Below are 11,641 nucleotides of genomic sequence, written 5' to 3' on the forward strand. Positions count from 1 at the left end.
TAAACCTTCACCCTTGCCTCCACCAAGTAATGATGAGACATCTCACCAGCTGCCTCTCTCAGCATATCCACAAGTCTCTTCTACATCCCTATCAATCTATATACAATCCAAAAATGCCCCCTTACCATCTAACCTACTCATCCATTAATGTATGTCCCTTTTTTAAACAAGATTTTCATAATTACCAGTCCTTTTTCAGCACATAACTCCACATGCTGTTCATCATTTTCAGTCACATCACTGAGTACTCCATGCCCCCAAATTATACCCTCAACTTCCAAATTACCCACTTTGTATGTAAATCATCCATCACTAATATCAAATTCACTCAGCTCCACCTAAAATGCTTACCTCTAATCATGTCACGATGCATAAGCACTAATCACCCACCTCTTGTAATCCACTTTCGTTTTTCTCTACATCAGGATAGAACTAACGTCCTCAAACTCACATATTCCCACAACCCCTACTTCGGCAGAAGCAATGCCTTTCTTTAGCTTTTATCCTCTCACTAACTCTGACTTTACACCTAAGACAACCCCAAACCATCCTTATCCCTTACCCTTGAGCTTTATTATATTCAGAGCTAGAACAATTAGGTTTCTTTCCTTAAACTAGTGAACTCTCCCTTCTTCTCATCTTGGTTACATCCACACACATTCAGACATCTAAGCCTAAGCCTACAAAGAAAATAAATACTTCTCACTCAATATCAATTATTTATATTTATTTTATTTTATTTATTTTGCTTTGTCGCTGTCTCCCGCGTTAGCGAGGTAGCACAAGGAAACAGACGAAAGAATGACCCAACCCACCCACATACACATGTATATACATACACATCCACACACGCAAATCTACATACCTATACATCTCAATGTATACATATATGTACACACACAGACATATACATATATAAACATGTACATAATTCATACTGTCTGCCTTCATTCATTCCCATCGCCACCTCTCCACACATGGAATAACAACCCCCTCCCCCCTCATGTGTGCGAGGTAGCGCTAGGAAAAGACAACAAAGGCCCCATTCGTTCACACTCAGTCTCTAGCTGTCATGTAATAATGCACCGAAACCACAGCTCCCCTTCCACATCCAGGCCCCACAGAACTTTCCATGGTTTACCCCACACGCTTCACATGCCCTGGTTCAATCCACTGACAGCACGTTGACCCCGGTATACCACATCGTTCCACTTCACTCTACTCCTTGCACGCCTTTCACCCTTATGTTATTATGTTATGTTATGTTAATTATGTTCTTTTTAACTTGATTTTTCATTTCTTTGATCTTTTCTTAGTTCTTCACACACCTATTTGTCTCTCCTAGCTTAGCAAGGCCACATTAAGAATAAACAAATGAAAGGCACATTTCCATACACCCACTTTCTTACTGTCATGTCTAATGCACCAAAACCAGAGCCTACCATTCACAAATGAGGCTTATGTATTATGCCATAGTTTATCTTGATCACTTTGTATGCCCTGGTTCAACCCAGACACTGCACATTTACCCCAATACACCACAATGATCCAATTCACTCTATACCATGCCATCCTTAATGTTCAGGCCCTGATAACCCAAACCCTTCTTTACTCCATTCATCCATCTTCCTACTGTCCACTTCCCTCTTCACTTCAGACAAAAAACAACATCTTTGTCAGTCTTTTTTCCTTCATCCTTTCCATGTGTCCAAACCTTTTCAGCACAACTTCCTTGGCTATCTCAGTCAGACTGCACTTACTACCACACATTCTCTAGAACTAATATGCTTTACAAAATCAAACCAAATCATACCATACATTACTTTCTTTAATCCAACAATATAAAAACATCCAGGTATCTGATTTTTCCATTCATCTACCTCAACACAGGACCTAATATGGTTGTTTAATCAGATTTCCACTGTACTATAAAAAAAAATGTAAAGAAGGTATGATAACATCAATTCTATGAGGAATGTTTACTTAGTGAATAGATTGAAGAAAGAAATAGGTAAAGAATACTTTCCATGTATTCCGCGCATGTTGTAAGAGGCAACTAAATGGGGAGGGAGCGAGGGGCACTGGAAGTCCTCCCCTCCAGTTTTTTGCTTTTCCAAAAGAGGGAACAGAGGAGGTGGCAAAGTGAGGATTTTTCCTATTAAGCCTCAGACCTCTGGTCTTAACATTACCTCGCTGGTACGGGAGATGGCGATTAATATGTAAAAGAAAAAAAAAAAGAAAAAAAAGCTGAATTGCATTACCTACATGTGCAAGAGGAGATGAAGGAAGTGCAAAGATACACTAAAAAGGTCATCTGACTGAGGTAAATAACAGCTGATTCAGCATGTAGAGAGAAGCACGCATTTTGACACGAAGAAAAAGCATGAACAACCATACAATAAATGAAGATTATTACTTTTTTTTATAAAAGACTAAAAGTTTATCAATAAAGAAAATAAAATCACTGCAACATACAATCAACAAAATTAATAAACCTTTTGAAACTCAAACTAAAGACATCATTTTCATTCATATGACAAACTTGAAGGTCTGCACAACATAAACACAGGGCGTACCTGTTTACTCTTTCAGTGTCATTAACCAAACTGCATATAAAAAAAATTCTCACTAATATAGCATGTAAATTACTTTAAAATTTCAAATTTGCCACAATGTTTTCTAACTCTCAAGCACAACTCAGTGGCCACCAGAGTTGTGACCTTTAAGCTACAAAAAATAGTAAAAGCATTCTGATACACAGTTATGTATCATGAGTCACAGGACATGCCTAAGGCTTATATGTGCTTGATACTCTACAATCAAAAGATTCCTTTCCATGTCTGTATTATCTTCTGTATTTTGTGTAAAACATTCTATCCCATACAGGAAGACAGATAACGATATAAAAATAAATTTAGCCCTGTAAATTCCACTGAACCATTGCTACACTACCACATATAACAGTGGACAGAGTTTTCAAAGAATCTAAATTCTAATAATCACCGTTTCCAACTTATACTTGATGGAATGATTGGCATTCTGGTTTTATTCTATATCAGCTAAAATATATAACATTCTGCTTTTGTTTTCAAACATATTCGCAATTTTCTGCATTAGCTAGGTAGTGTTAAGAACAGACGACGGAACTGTAAAGGGAAAACCTTCCCTTTGCCCATTCTCTGTTCCTGCTCTTGGAAAAGTAAAACAGGAGGGGAGGATTTCCAGCCTCCCAATCTCACCCCTTTTAGTTTCCTTCTATGACACACAGGGAGTACATGGGAAGTATTCTTTCTCCTTTTAATCCAATAAATAAAATAAAATAAAATTCATAAATATATTCTATCAGTTATCTATGCACATCGACTGCATAGTTATCAGCAGAAACTCGTGATGGTGGCAACATTGACAAAAACTTGGCAAAAACTATGCAATACCTCCTAATAAATGGTGAGTAACTGAGAATGATAGTCCTGTGAAGATATTTCGCATCCATATGCACCACCACTGAACCAAATCCAAAATTTTACCTTGAAATTGAGTTGGGAAAATTCACTGCATCCAAATATATGTGGAACAAATGCCTAGTTTTGACAAAAATTAGCTCTGAGTGCTTAGAGGGTTAAAGCTGTACTAAGCCCTCTGGCCCTGCATCTATACCCATCAAGATGGATGTTTCAGTCCTGCTTCACTTAAGCAAATCCTCAGAATTTTATCCATGACTTTGCAAGTGGAAGGATCACAGTGCAATATGAGGTACATAAAAGGCAAGTGCTTCAAAAGTACTCGTTACATACCCTGCTTGTCAACATCAGTGTGAGTGCTAACATAGGCACTAATGGCAGGGTAGGTAATGGAAGATATAGATGCTAGAAGCCCCGCTGCCCACATCATCCAGATCTTGGAACCAAACCCATACCACATGAGCTGTAGCATCTCAAAGACTAATCCCACCTGTAAATAATATGGTATTTCAATTTTCATATTATATTCACTGGTAAAATCTAGAAGCATCTTATGAAATTACTTAAGAGATAAGAAAATCTACAAATATCTAATGAAAAAATAACAAACAATAAATCTTACCATGATAACATGCTTGTTGGAGAATTTCTTCATGAGGAGACTAAGAAGTGCAGTCTGAGCCACAACAGACAGGATCCCTACTACAGCTATGAATGTTGCCACCATTTCTGGTGAGAAGTCCATTACCTGTCAAAATACAATATTTGCTGTGTGTTATGATATGGCAAAATGATATCTACCACACATACTCACACCCAAAATTTACATTATTTCAATGTTCTCAACTTAACAAACAGCTAACCCAACTCCTAGCCCACTACCTCCGAAGGCCAACATTATCTTTTGCACATCAGTATTGCATGCACAGATTATCTGGAGTACACACGCCTACATTCATATGTGGTGATTGAGTCTGGGATATGTGTGGATGGGTGTATTTGTCTGCTGTCATGGTAAATTTCTTGTTTTCTAATTGCTTTTTCTGTCTATGGTGGGTAAAATGAAGTCCAGTGAAGATGAGATTGTAGTGAAGATAAAGGCATAGTGAAGATGGCCTTTGACAGGAATTGTAAAGTGTGTCAATGGCCACTTATGTCAAGGGTGTAATGAAGGTGAGATTGTGAAGATAAATGTGTAACGAAGATGGCCTCTGAACTGTAAGGTTAGGGTAATTGTGTCAAAGATGTAGTTAAGATGACATCTGATATGACCCTTATGGGAAGATCAAAGACCAGTATATTGAGGATGTAAATAAGATGAGGGTGTAACGAAGATGGCCTCTGAACTGTAAGGTTAGGGTCAATGGCCAATTGTGTCAAAGATGTAGTTAAGATAACATCTGATATGACTCTTATGGGTCAGGTCAAAGATTTGCAAAGGTAAGATCAAAGACCAGTATATTGAGGATGTAAAGAAGATGAGGGTGTAATGAAGATGGCTTTTCTAATTTGAATATTCATTTCTGTTCCCTCTTGCCTTAATACAGCGATGCTGTATCTGATGAAGTCTTCAAGGGTCTTCATCCCTACAGCTCAGGTTGGGTTCAGACTGTTGGATTTGGTCACTGGTTGACCAAGCATCAGATAGAAATAGTCATTAGGAACATTAGGTAGGAGCCTCTGCAAACAATGATTGTGCTAGGCTTGCCCTCTGCCAATGGCCTGTTAAGGGTGAGGTACTAAAGACTATGAAGTGGCTCTTTAGCTGTGGAGACTATGTTGTCATGGACACCCCTTTGAGAGAGTTCCAATTGGAACCGGAATCAGATATAGATAGATAGCTGTTGAGCGCCACAGCCCTCAGGCCTATAAAGCCTCTACAGCCTGGTTGATTTGGTACACTTTGTATGCACCTGTCCACTGCACTTTTAAACTTATCAACTGTGCATAATATCTTGTTTGTGATGGTAACTGACAGGTTGTTGAAGAGTACTGGGCCCAGGATGTTTAAGGTGTTCTCTCTCTCTTTGGATTTCAGAGGTAGTATTTTCCAAAGACTTCCATGTGTGTCATGCTATCTGACTCTGAGCCATACAGACACTGAAAATCCTGACTACTAGTCATGTAGATTTGAAATCAAAGGAAATGGTATCAAGGATGAAGAGAAGATGAGGGAGTAATGAGGATAGAATGTAGAGAAGATTAGGGTGAAGTTCAAGAGGCCTTTGACCTGACCTATGGGACTCTGTCAAAGGCAAGGATGTCAAATTTGTAGCAATAATGAGAGATTAGTGAAGATGGCATATGACCTGATCCCTAACATGATATAAACTATGTTTAAGGGCAGCATGAGGTCAGCTAAAGAATAACCAGCTTGTGGTCAGCCAAAGAATAATATTTCACCTAATCCACTCAACTCACACAGCCACCAAAAAAAATATTCAGACCATGGGAGAGAAGTATTTACATAATAAAGTAAAAGGGATCAAAGTTCCAAAACTTTATCTTAAATAATTTCCCATCCTAACACCATGCCACCAAACAGTCAGCAAAAAGCACATTTCACAAGGATAAATTAAGCAATATACCCTAAACTTCTACCAAAAAGTTGCAGACCTCATCATGCCAAGAAATACATTCACACAAAATCACTCACCTTCAACAGAAACCACAGAATAAATCCAAATAAAACATTATCATCATCAACATAAACCTTTTGCTACTACAGTCCTAATGTCCTCTGTACTTTATGCTGGATGTTTTTAAATATCCAGAAAAACACCACCATAAGTTTGTCATTATGGCTAACTGGAATGTTATTTTCAAAACAAAATGACAAACAACTCAACATGAGTCTTCAAGGAGGATGATAACTCCCCACTTGGCTTCTTCCTCTCTTCTATCACTTAGAAACTGAAATACAAGAATATTCTTCCCCCTGCTCCTGCCCCTCTTAGTCACCTTCTAAAATCTGCTAGGAATACGAAGGTAAAGTTCTTTCTCACCTATCTCATGTGGTAAGGAGACCAAACTGGAAATGAAAGGATGGAGTGAAAAAGATACTGAGTGCTTGGACCTAGATGTGCAAAAGGGTGAAAGGTTAGCATAGGATAAGGAGAACTGAAGCACTGTGGTATAAATAGGGTGACGCATTATGAATGGATGGAACCAGGGAATATAAAGCCGTCATGTGAATCCATGGAACAGTCCATGAAACCTGGCTATGGACAGGGGGCTGTGCTTTTGGTGATTATACATCACAGCTAGAGCAAATGAAGTCTTTTCTTTGTCTGTTCCTGGTGTTATCTTACTTGAGAGAGAGAGACCTGGTTGGTGAAATACCATTTACACGTGTTATGAACTCTCACTTATGCTACTCCACTGCCAGGCGTATCAGGTCATCCAGGGGTATGCCTGACATATGTGCTGTGAAGAATGGTAATTTTGGAAATGTTTATGTTATAAACAAATATGACTACTAAGGGCCTTCATTATTAATATCTACTACTGTGTAAAAGTGTCACAGATTCACAAATAATTAAATAAAGTCAAGGTACATGTCTTGTATTGGCCTCCTTAACATCTCCACACAGACTGACTGGTATATAAGAAAAAATCTAGGCTGCAGCATCTCATAAAAATGTATGGAATGCCACAACAAGCAAGGCAGAATTGAGACGATATGATCAATTAAAAAAAAAAGTTAAGATGAATGGCTTGAGATATTCTTTGACTGAAAGGGGGGGGGGGGGGGATTCACTGAGGTAGAAAAGATAATTCAAGGAACAAGGTGTATGAAGAAATTATCAGCATGAATGCATATGAGGATGTGATCCCAGGGTTTGGAAGAGACTTCACATGAATAACCCTGTTTTACTTCCCTTATGTTACAAAAAATAATGAACATCCAAAACCTGACAATATTACTTCCAGCAACAATACTTTAATCTAGTTTTAAATGGAATACAGGCAGAAGATATGAGAGAGAGAGAGAGAGAGAGAGAGAGAGAGAGAGAGAGAGAGAGAGAGAGAGAGAGAGAGAGAGAGAGATATGGCTGGTGAAATACCATTTCCATGTGTTATGCACTCTCACTTATGCTATTCTACTGCCAGGCATCTGAGGTCAACCAGAAGTACTGTCTGGCATAAGGGTTATGAGGAATGGTAATTTTGGAAATGTTTATGTTATAAACAAATATGACCAATGAGGGTCTTCATTATCATTATCTACTATCTGTGTAAAAGTGTCCCAGATTCACAAATGATTAAATAATGTGAAGGTACATGTCTTGCACTAGCCTCCCTGACATTTCCACACAGGCTGACTGGTATATAGGAAAAAAATTAGCATCTCTTAAAAACGTATGAAATGCCACAAAAAGCAAGGCAGAATTGAGATGATATGATCAATTAAAAAGAAAAGCTTTAAGATGCATGGCTTGAGATAATCTTTGAGTGAAAGGAAGAAATTAACTGAGGTGGAAAGGATAGTTTAAGGAACACAGTGTATGAAAAAGTTATCAGCATGAATGCAGATGAGGATGTGATCCCAGGGTTTGGAAGAAACTTCACATGAATAACCCTGTTTTACTTTCCTAATGTTATATAAATAATGAACATCTAAAAACTGACAATATTACTTTCAGCTACAATACTTTAATCTAGTTTTACAGGGAATACAGGTAGATCTCCAGTTCATATTCTCTAGGAGCAAGAATGGATGGATTTCATTTTCATTTTTTTTCAGATATGATCTTTCTGGTGGGATTTTTCCAGTTTTTGTAAGTTATTTGTATGTAATGTGAGTAAATATACACTATATGAAAGTATTCAAGAAACTCTCTTTTATGTAATTACCAAAGCTATAATCAACCAGTTCAATTTACCAAAGAATAATTTGATGCCACCAGAGAGAGAGAGAGAGAGAGAGAGAGAGAGAGAGAGAGAGGGGGGGGGGGGGGGGAGGAAGAGGGAGGGAGGGAGGAAGAGAGGGAGAGGGAGGAAGAGAGGGAGAGGGAGGAAGAGAGGGAGAGGGAGAGGAAGGAAGAGGGAGAGGGAGGGAGAGGGAGGAAGAGAGGGAGAGGGAGGAAGGGAGGGAGAGAGAGAGAGAGAGAGGGGGAGGGATAGGGGAGGAGAGAGAGGGAGGGAGAGAGAGGGAAGGGGAGGGAGGGAGGGAGGGAGGGAGGGAGGAGGAGAGAGAGAGAGAGAGAGAGAGAGAGAGAGAGAGAGAGAGAGAGAGAGAGAGAGAGAGAGAGAGAGAATAATCACCTTCAATTTAAATTTCAAACTCATCAGGCACTTTATGGGAGTTTTGAAGGCAGAGGCATCTGGAATTTCAATGTTTATGGACAGGAGATCCCCTACATGTACTGGAATAAGTTTTAACAGAAATTTATGATCATACCAGCCTGAGGTAGACAAAGAAGCAGGAATACTGGCCAGCCTCTGGCAGGTAAGACAAGAAGACCGACCGACCGAGAGAGAGAGAGAGAGAGAGAGAGGGGGGGGGAGGGAGGGAGGGATGGAGGAAGAGGGAGGGAGGGAGGAAGAGAGGGAGAGGGAGAGGAAGGAAGAGGGAGAGGGAGGAAGAGGGAGAGGGAGGAAGAGAGGGAGAGGGAAGACGAGAGGGAGAGGGAGGAAGGGAGGGAGAGGGAGAGAGAGAGGGGGAGGGATAGGGGAGGAGAGAGAGGGAAGGGGGGAGAGAGAGAGAGAGAGAGAGAGAGAGAGAGAGAGAGAGAGAGAGAGAGAGAGAGAGAGAGAATAATCACCTTCAGTTTAAATTTCAAACTCATCAGGCACTTTATGGGAGTTTTGAAGGCAGAGGCATCTGGAATTTCAATGTTTATGGACAGGAGATCCCCTACATGTACTGGAATAAGTTTTAACAGAAATTTATGATCATACCAGCCTGAGGTAGACAAAGAAGCAGGAATACTGGCCAGCCTCTGGCAGGTAAGACAAAAAGACCGACACACTGATCAACAGTACATTACGGTCTTTGCTCACTTTCCACAAAGCCTGAAATAACAACATTATATTATTTTCATAGTTTAGTAAAAGGCCTTGTGTGTGGACACATGAAGGACACTAATGTGAAATAAACAATCAAATTAGCTTATCAGCATGATGTAAATGGGTAAAGAGCAAGACAGGTTGAAAGGCAATGAGAAAACATATAAGGTACAAGGGGGAGGAAGGCTCTGGGAAAGTCAGAAAATGAACAAAATAATCGTAGTTTGATTTAATAGTTCTGAATATTCTAAACTGCTGTGAACAGAAAAATGCATACAGAACACAGAACTTATGGAGTTACAGCCTAACACATTTCATGTAGTTCCATTCTCATTGTACAAGGTTCTAAGTGAAATATAAGGCTTCTACACTCATCAATGCACTCTAGCTTTCCTTCCCTTTTGGAAACATGCATTGGTACTATGTCAAAGAAGGGTGATGTTTCTAATTCTTCCAATATTTGTTAACTTCTACTATTTTCAAAGTCTTTAAACCCCACCTTAACATCCATTTCATTAAACATCATGACTCTTATAGTCTTCTCTCTAATCATCAGAATGGTGATATCCATTCTTATCTGACTAATGAATGTTCATCATCTCTAAGACAGTTTGGGACTCAATACTGTAACCCTTGACATGTCAATAGCTTCTAACAGGGTTTGATTTAGGGGTCTTGTCTTCAAGCTCCCCTCTTTTTCTATTAACAGCAATGTCCCTTAAGGTTCTGTCCCATCTCTAACACTCTTCTCTTTACTAGTGATTTCCTTTCTTCAACAGATAATTCCACCACTCACCATGGTAAATATATGTGGTATCAACATAACACCTAACCTATCTTGGAAATCCTACAATATGCAAATAGCTATGTCTAAGAAACTGGAAGTCCTGTTCTAAAGCCATAAGTTCCTTTTTTCTGAACAGCTACTCCTATTATACAAAAGCCAGATCCAATCTTCTTGTAAGAAGTACTGTTCCCACATGTGAGGAGGTGCAAGTTATACAGTACATACGAGCCAGACTCGAGTCCAAATCAATCCAGGTTATCAACTCTACAAACCTGATAACAAAACTATACATACATGGCCTACTCCACATGTCTTGATCACTTTCCTTTTTTTATAAATATCAGTGAATCTTAGTTTTTGCTTCTGAGAACCAGCTATTTGTGTGTCCCCGCCATTACCTAAACCATGAAACTTTGCAGTTTACTGCATCACACAATAACAATGTGGTTAAAGAAAAGTCAAGGGTTGGTTGTTGTGGTACCTATTCTTTCCCTAAACTGCAAAGCTCTGGATCTTTTTTCACCCTCAAGACTTTTCCTTTTTAAAAGTTAGATGTTCCACATTGTAAAAAGTTAATATAGTTTTTCTTTTTCTTATCATTTCTTCCTCTCACTGACCCTACTCATATTTCAACTATGCCTAGCTTTGATGTGGACTTCTGTTTGTGACTGAAGTCTTCAGCATAAAATGGGTAAAAAAAAAAAATCCTGTGGCAAGTTCACTTATAAATCATCACTGATAAAACATTATCATCTATTAATTCTTCATCATTCACAACCGTACTCAACTATGGCTGTTGGGGGTCTACTGTAGTTCTATCTCTGAACTAAAGAGATCAGTGATCTGATACAGTTTACTAGTCTTTCAAATTGTTAATAAAAGTGGACAACTTTTTTTTATTACAGAACACTTATAAGCACTGCACAAACTAATATACACCACAGAAAAAAAAAATAATAATAATTACCAGTAAGGAAAATGTTTAACTGAACCTTCTTACCGAGAAAGGGTCTGCCTGTTCCCAGGAGATGTGAGCACTCCATGAGGAGGATAATCTTAGCTTTTCTGGTAAAGACTCAGGTACAGCCACAAGTATGAAGAACACATCCAGTATTGCTATAGCTGTTGCAAGACCTACAACAAGATCATCACTGTGTACCTGCCAAGAAATTACACAAAGGTTAATATTTAGAATCATTAGTGTAAAACATTATAATTAATATATAACTATATATAATATATATATATATATATATATATATATATATATATATATATATATATATATATATATATATATATATATATATGTTCTGCATCATACTTCTCTGTAAATTCCTTTTCCCTCTATTCCCAATCACTTCTCTCATTTATGCCTTAA

The 11,641-nt window shown here is 38.6% G+C and overlaps 1 protein-coding gene across 1 annotated transcript in view; it reads right to left on the minus strand.

Annotated features, from left to right (window-relative positions):
- Positions 1-11,641, minus strand: part of LOC139766693 (hippocampus abundant transcript 1 protein) — a 237,412-nt gene that overhangs the window by 12,832 nt on the left and 212,939 nt on the right. Inside the window, exons 6-9 of the mRNA XM_071695614.1 lie at positions 11,261-11,419; positions 9,366-9,479; positions 4,084-4,209; positions 3,795-3,951 (exon numbers count right to left, since the gene is read on the minus strand). Of these exons, the coding sequence (XP_071551715.1) occupies positions 3,795-3,951; positions 4,084-4,209; positions 9,366-9,479; positions 11,261-11,419 (556 nt within the window). The remainder of the gene's footprint in view (positions 1-3,794; positions 3,952-4,083; positions 4,210-9,365; positions 9,480-11,260; positions 11,420-11,641) is intronic.

Source organism: Panulirus ornatus, chromosome 58, assembly GCF_036320965.1.
Source record: "Panulirus ornatus isolate Po-2019 chromosome 58, ASM3632096v1, whole genome shotgun sequence".
Lineage (NCBI taxonomy): Eukaryota > Metazoa > Arthropoda > Malacostraca > Decapoda > Palinuridae > Panulirus > Panulirus ornatus.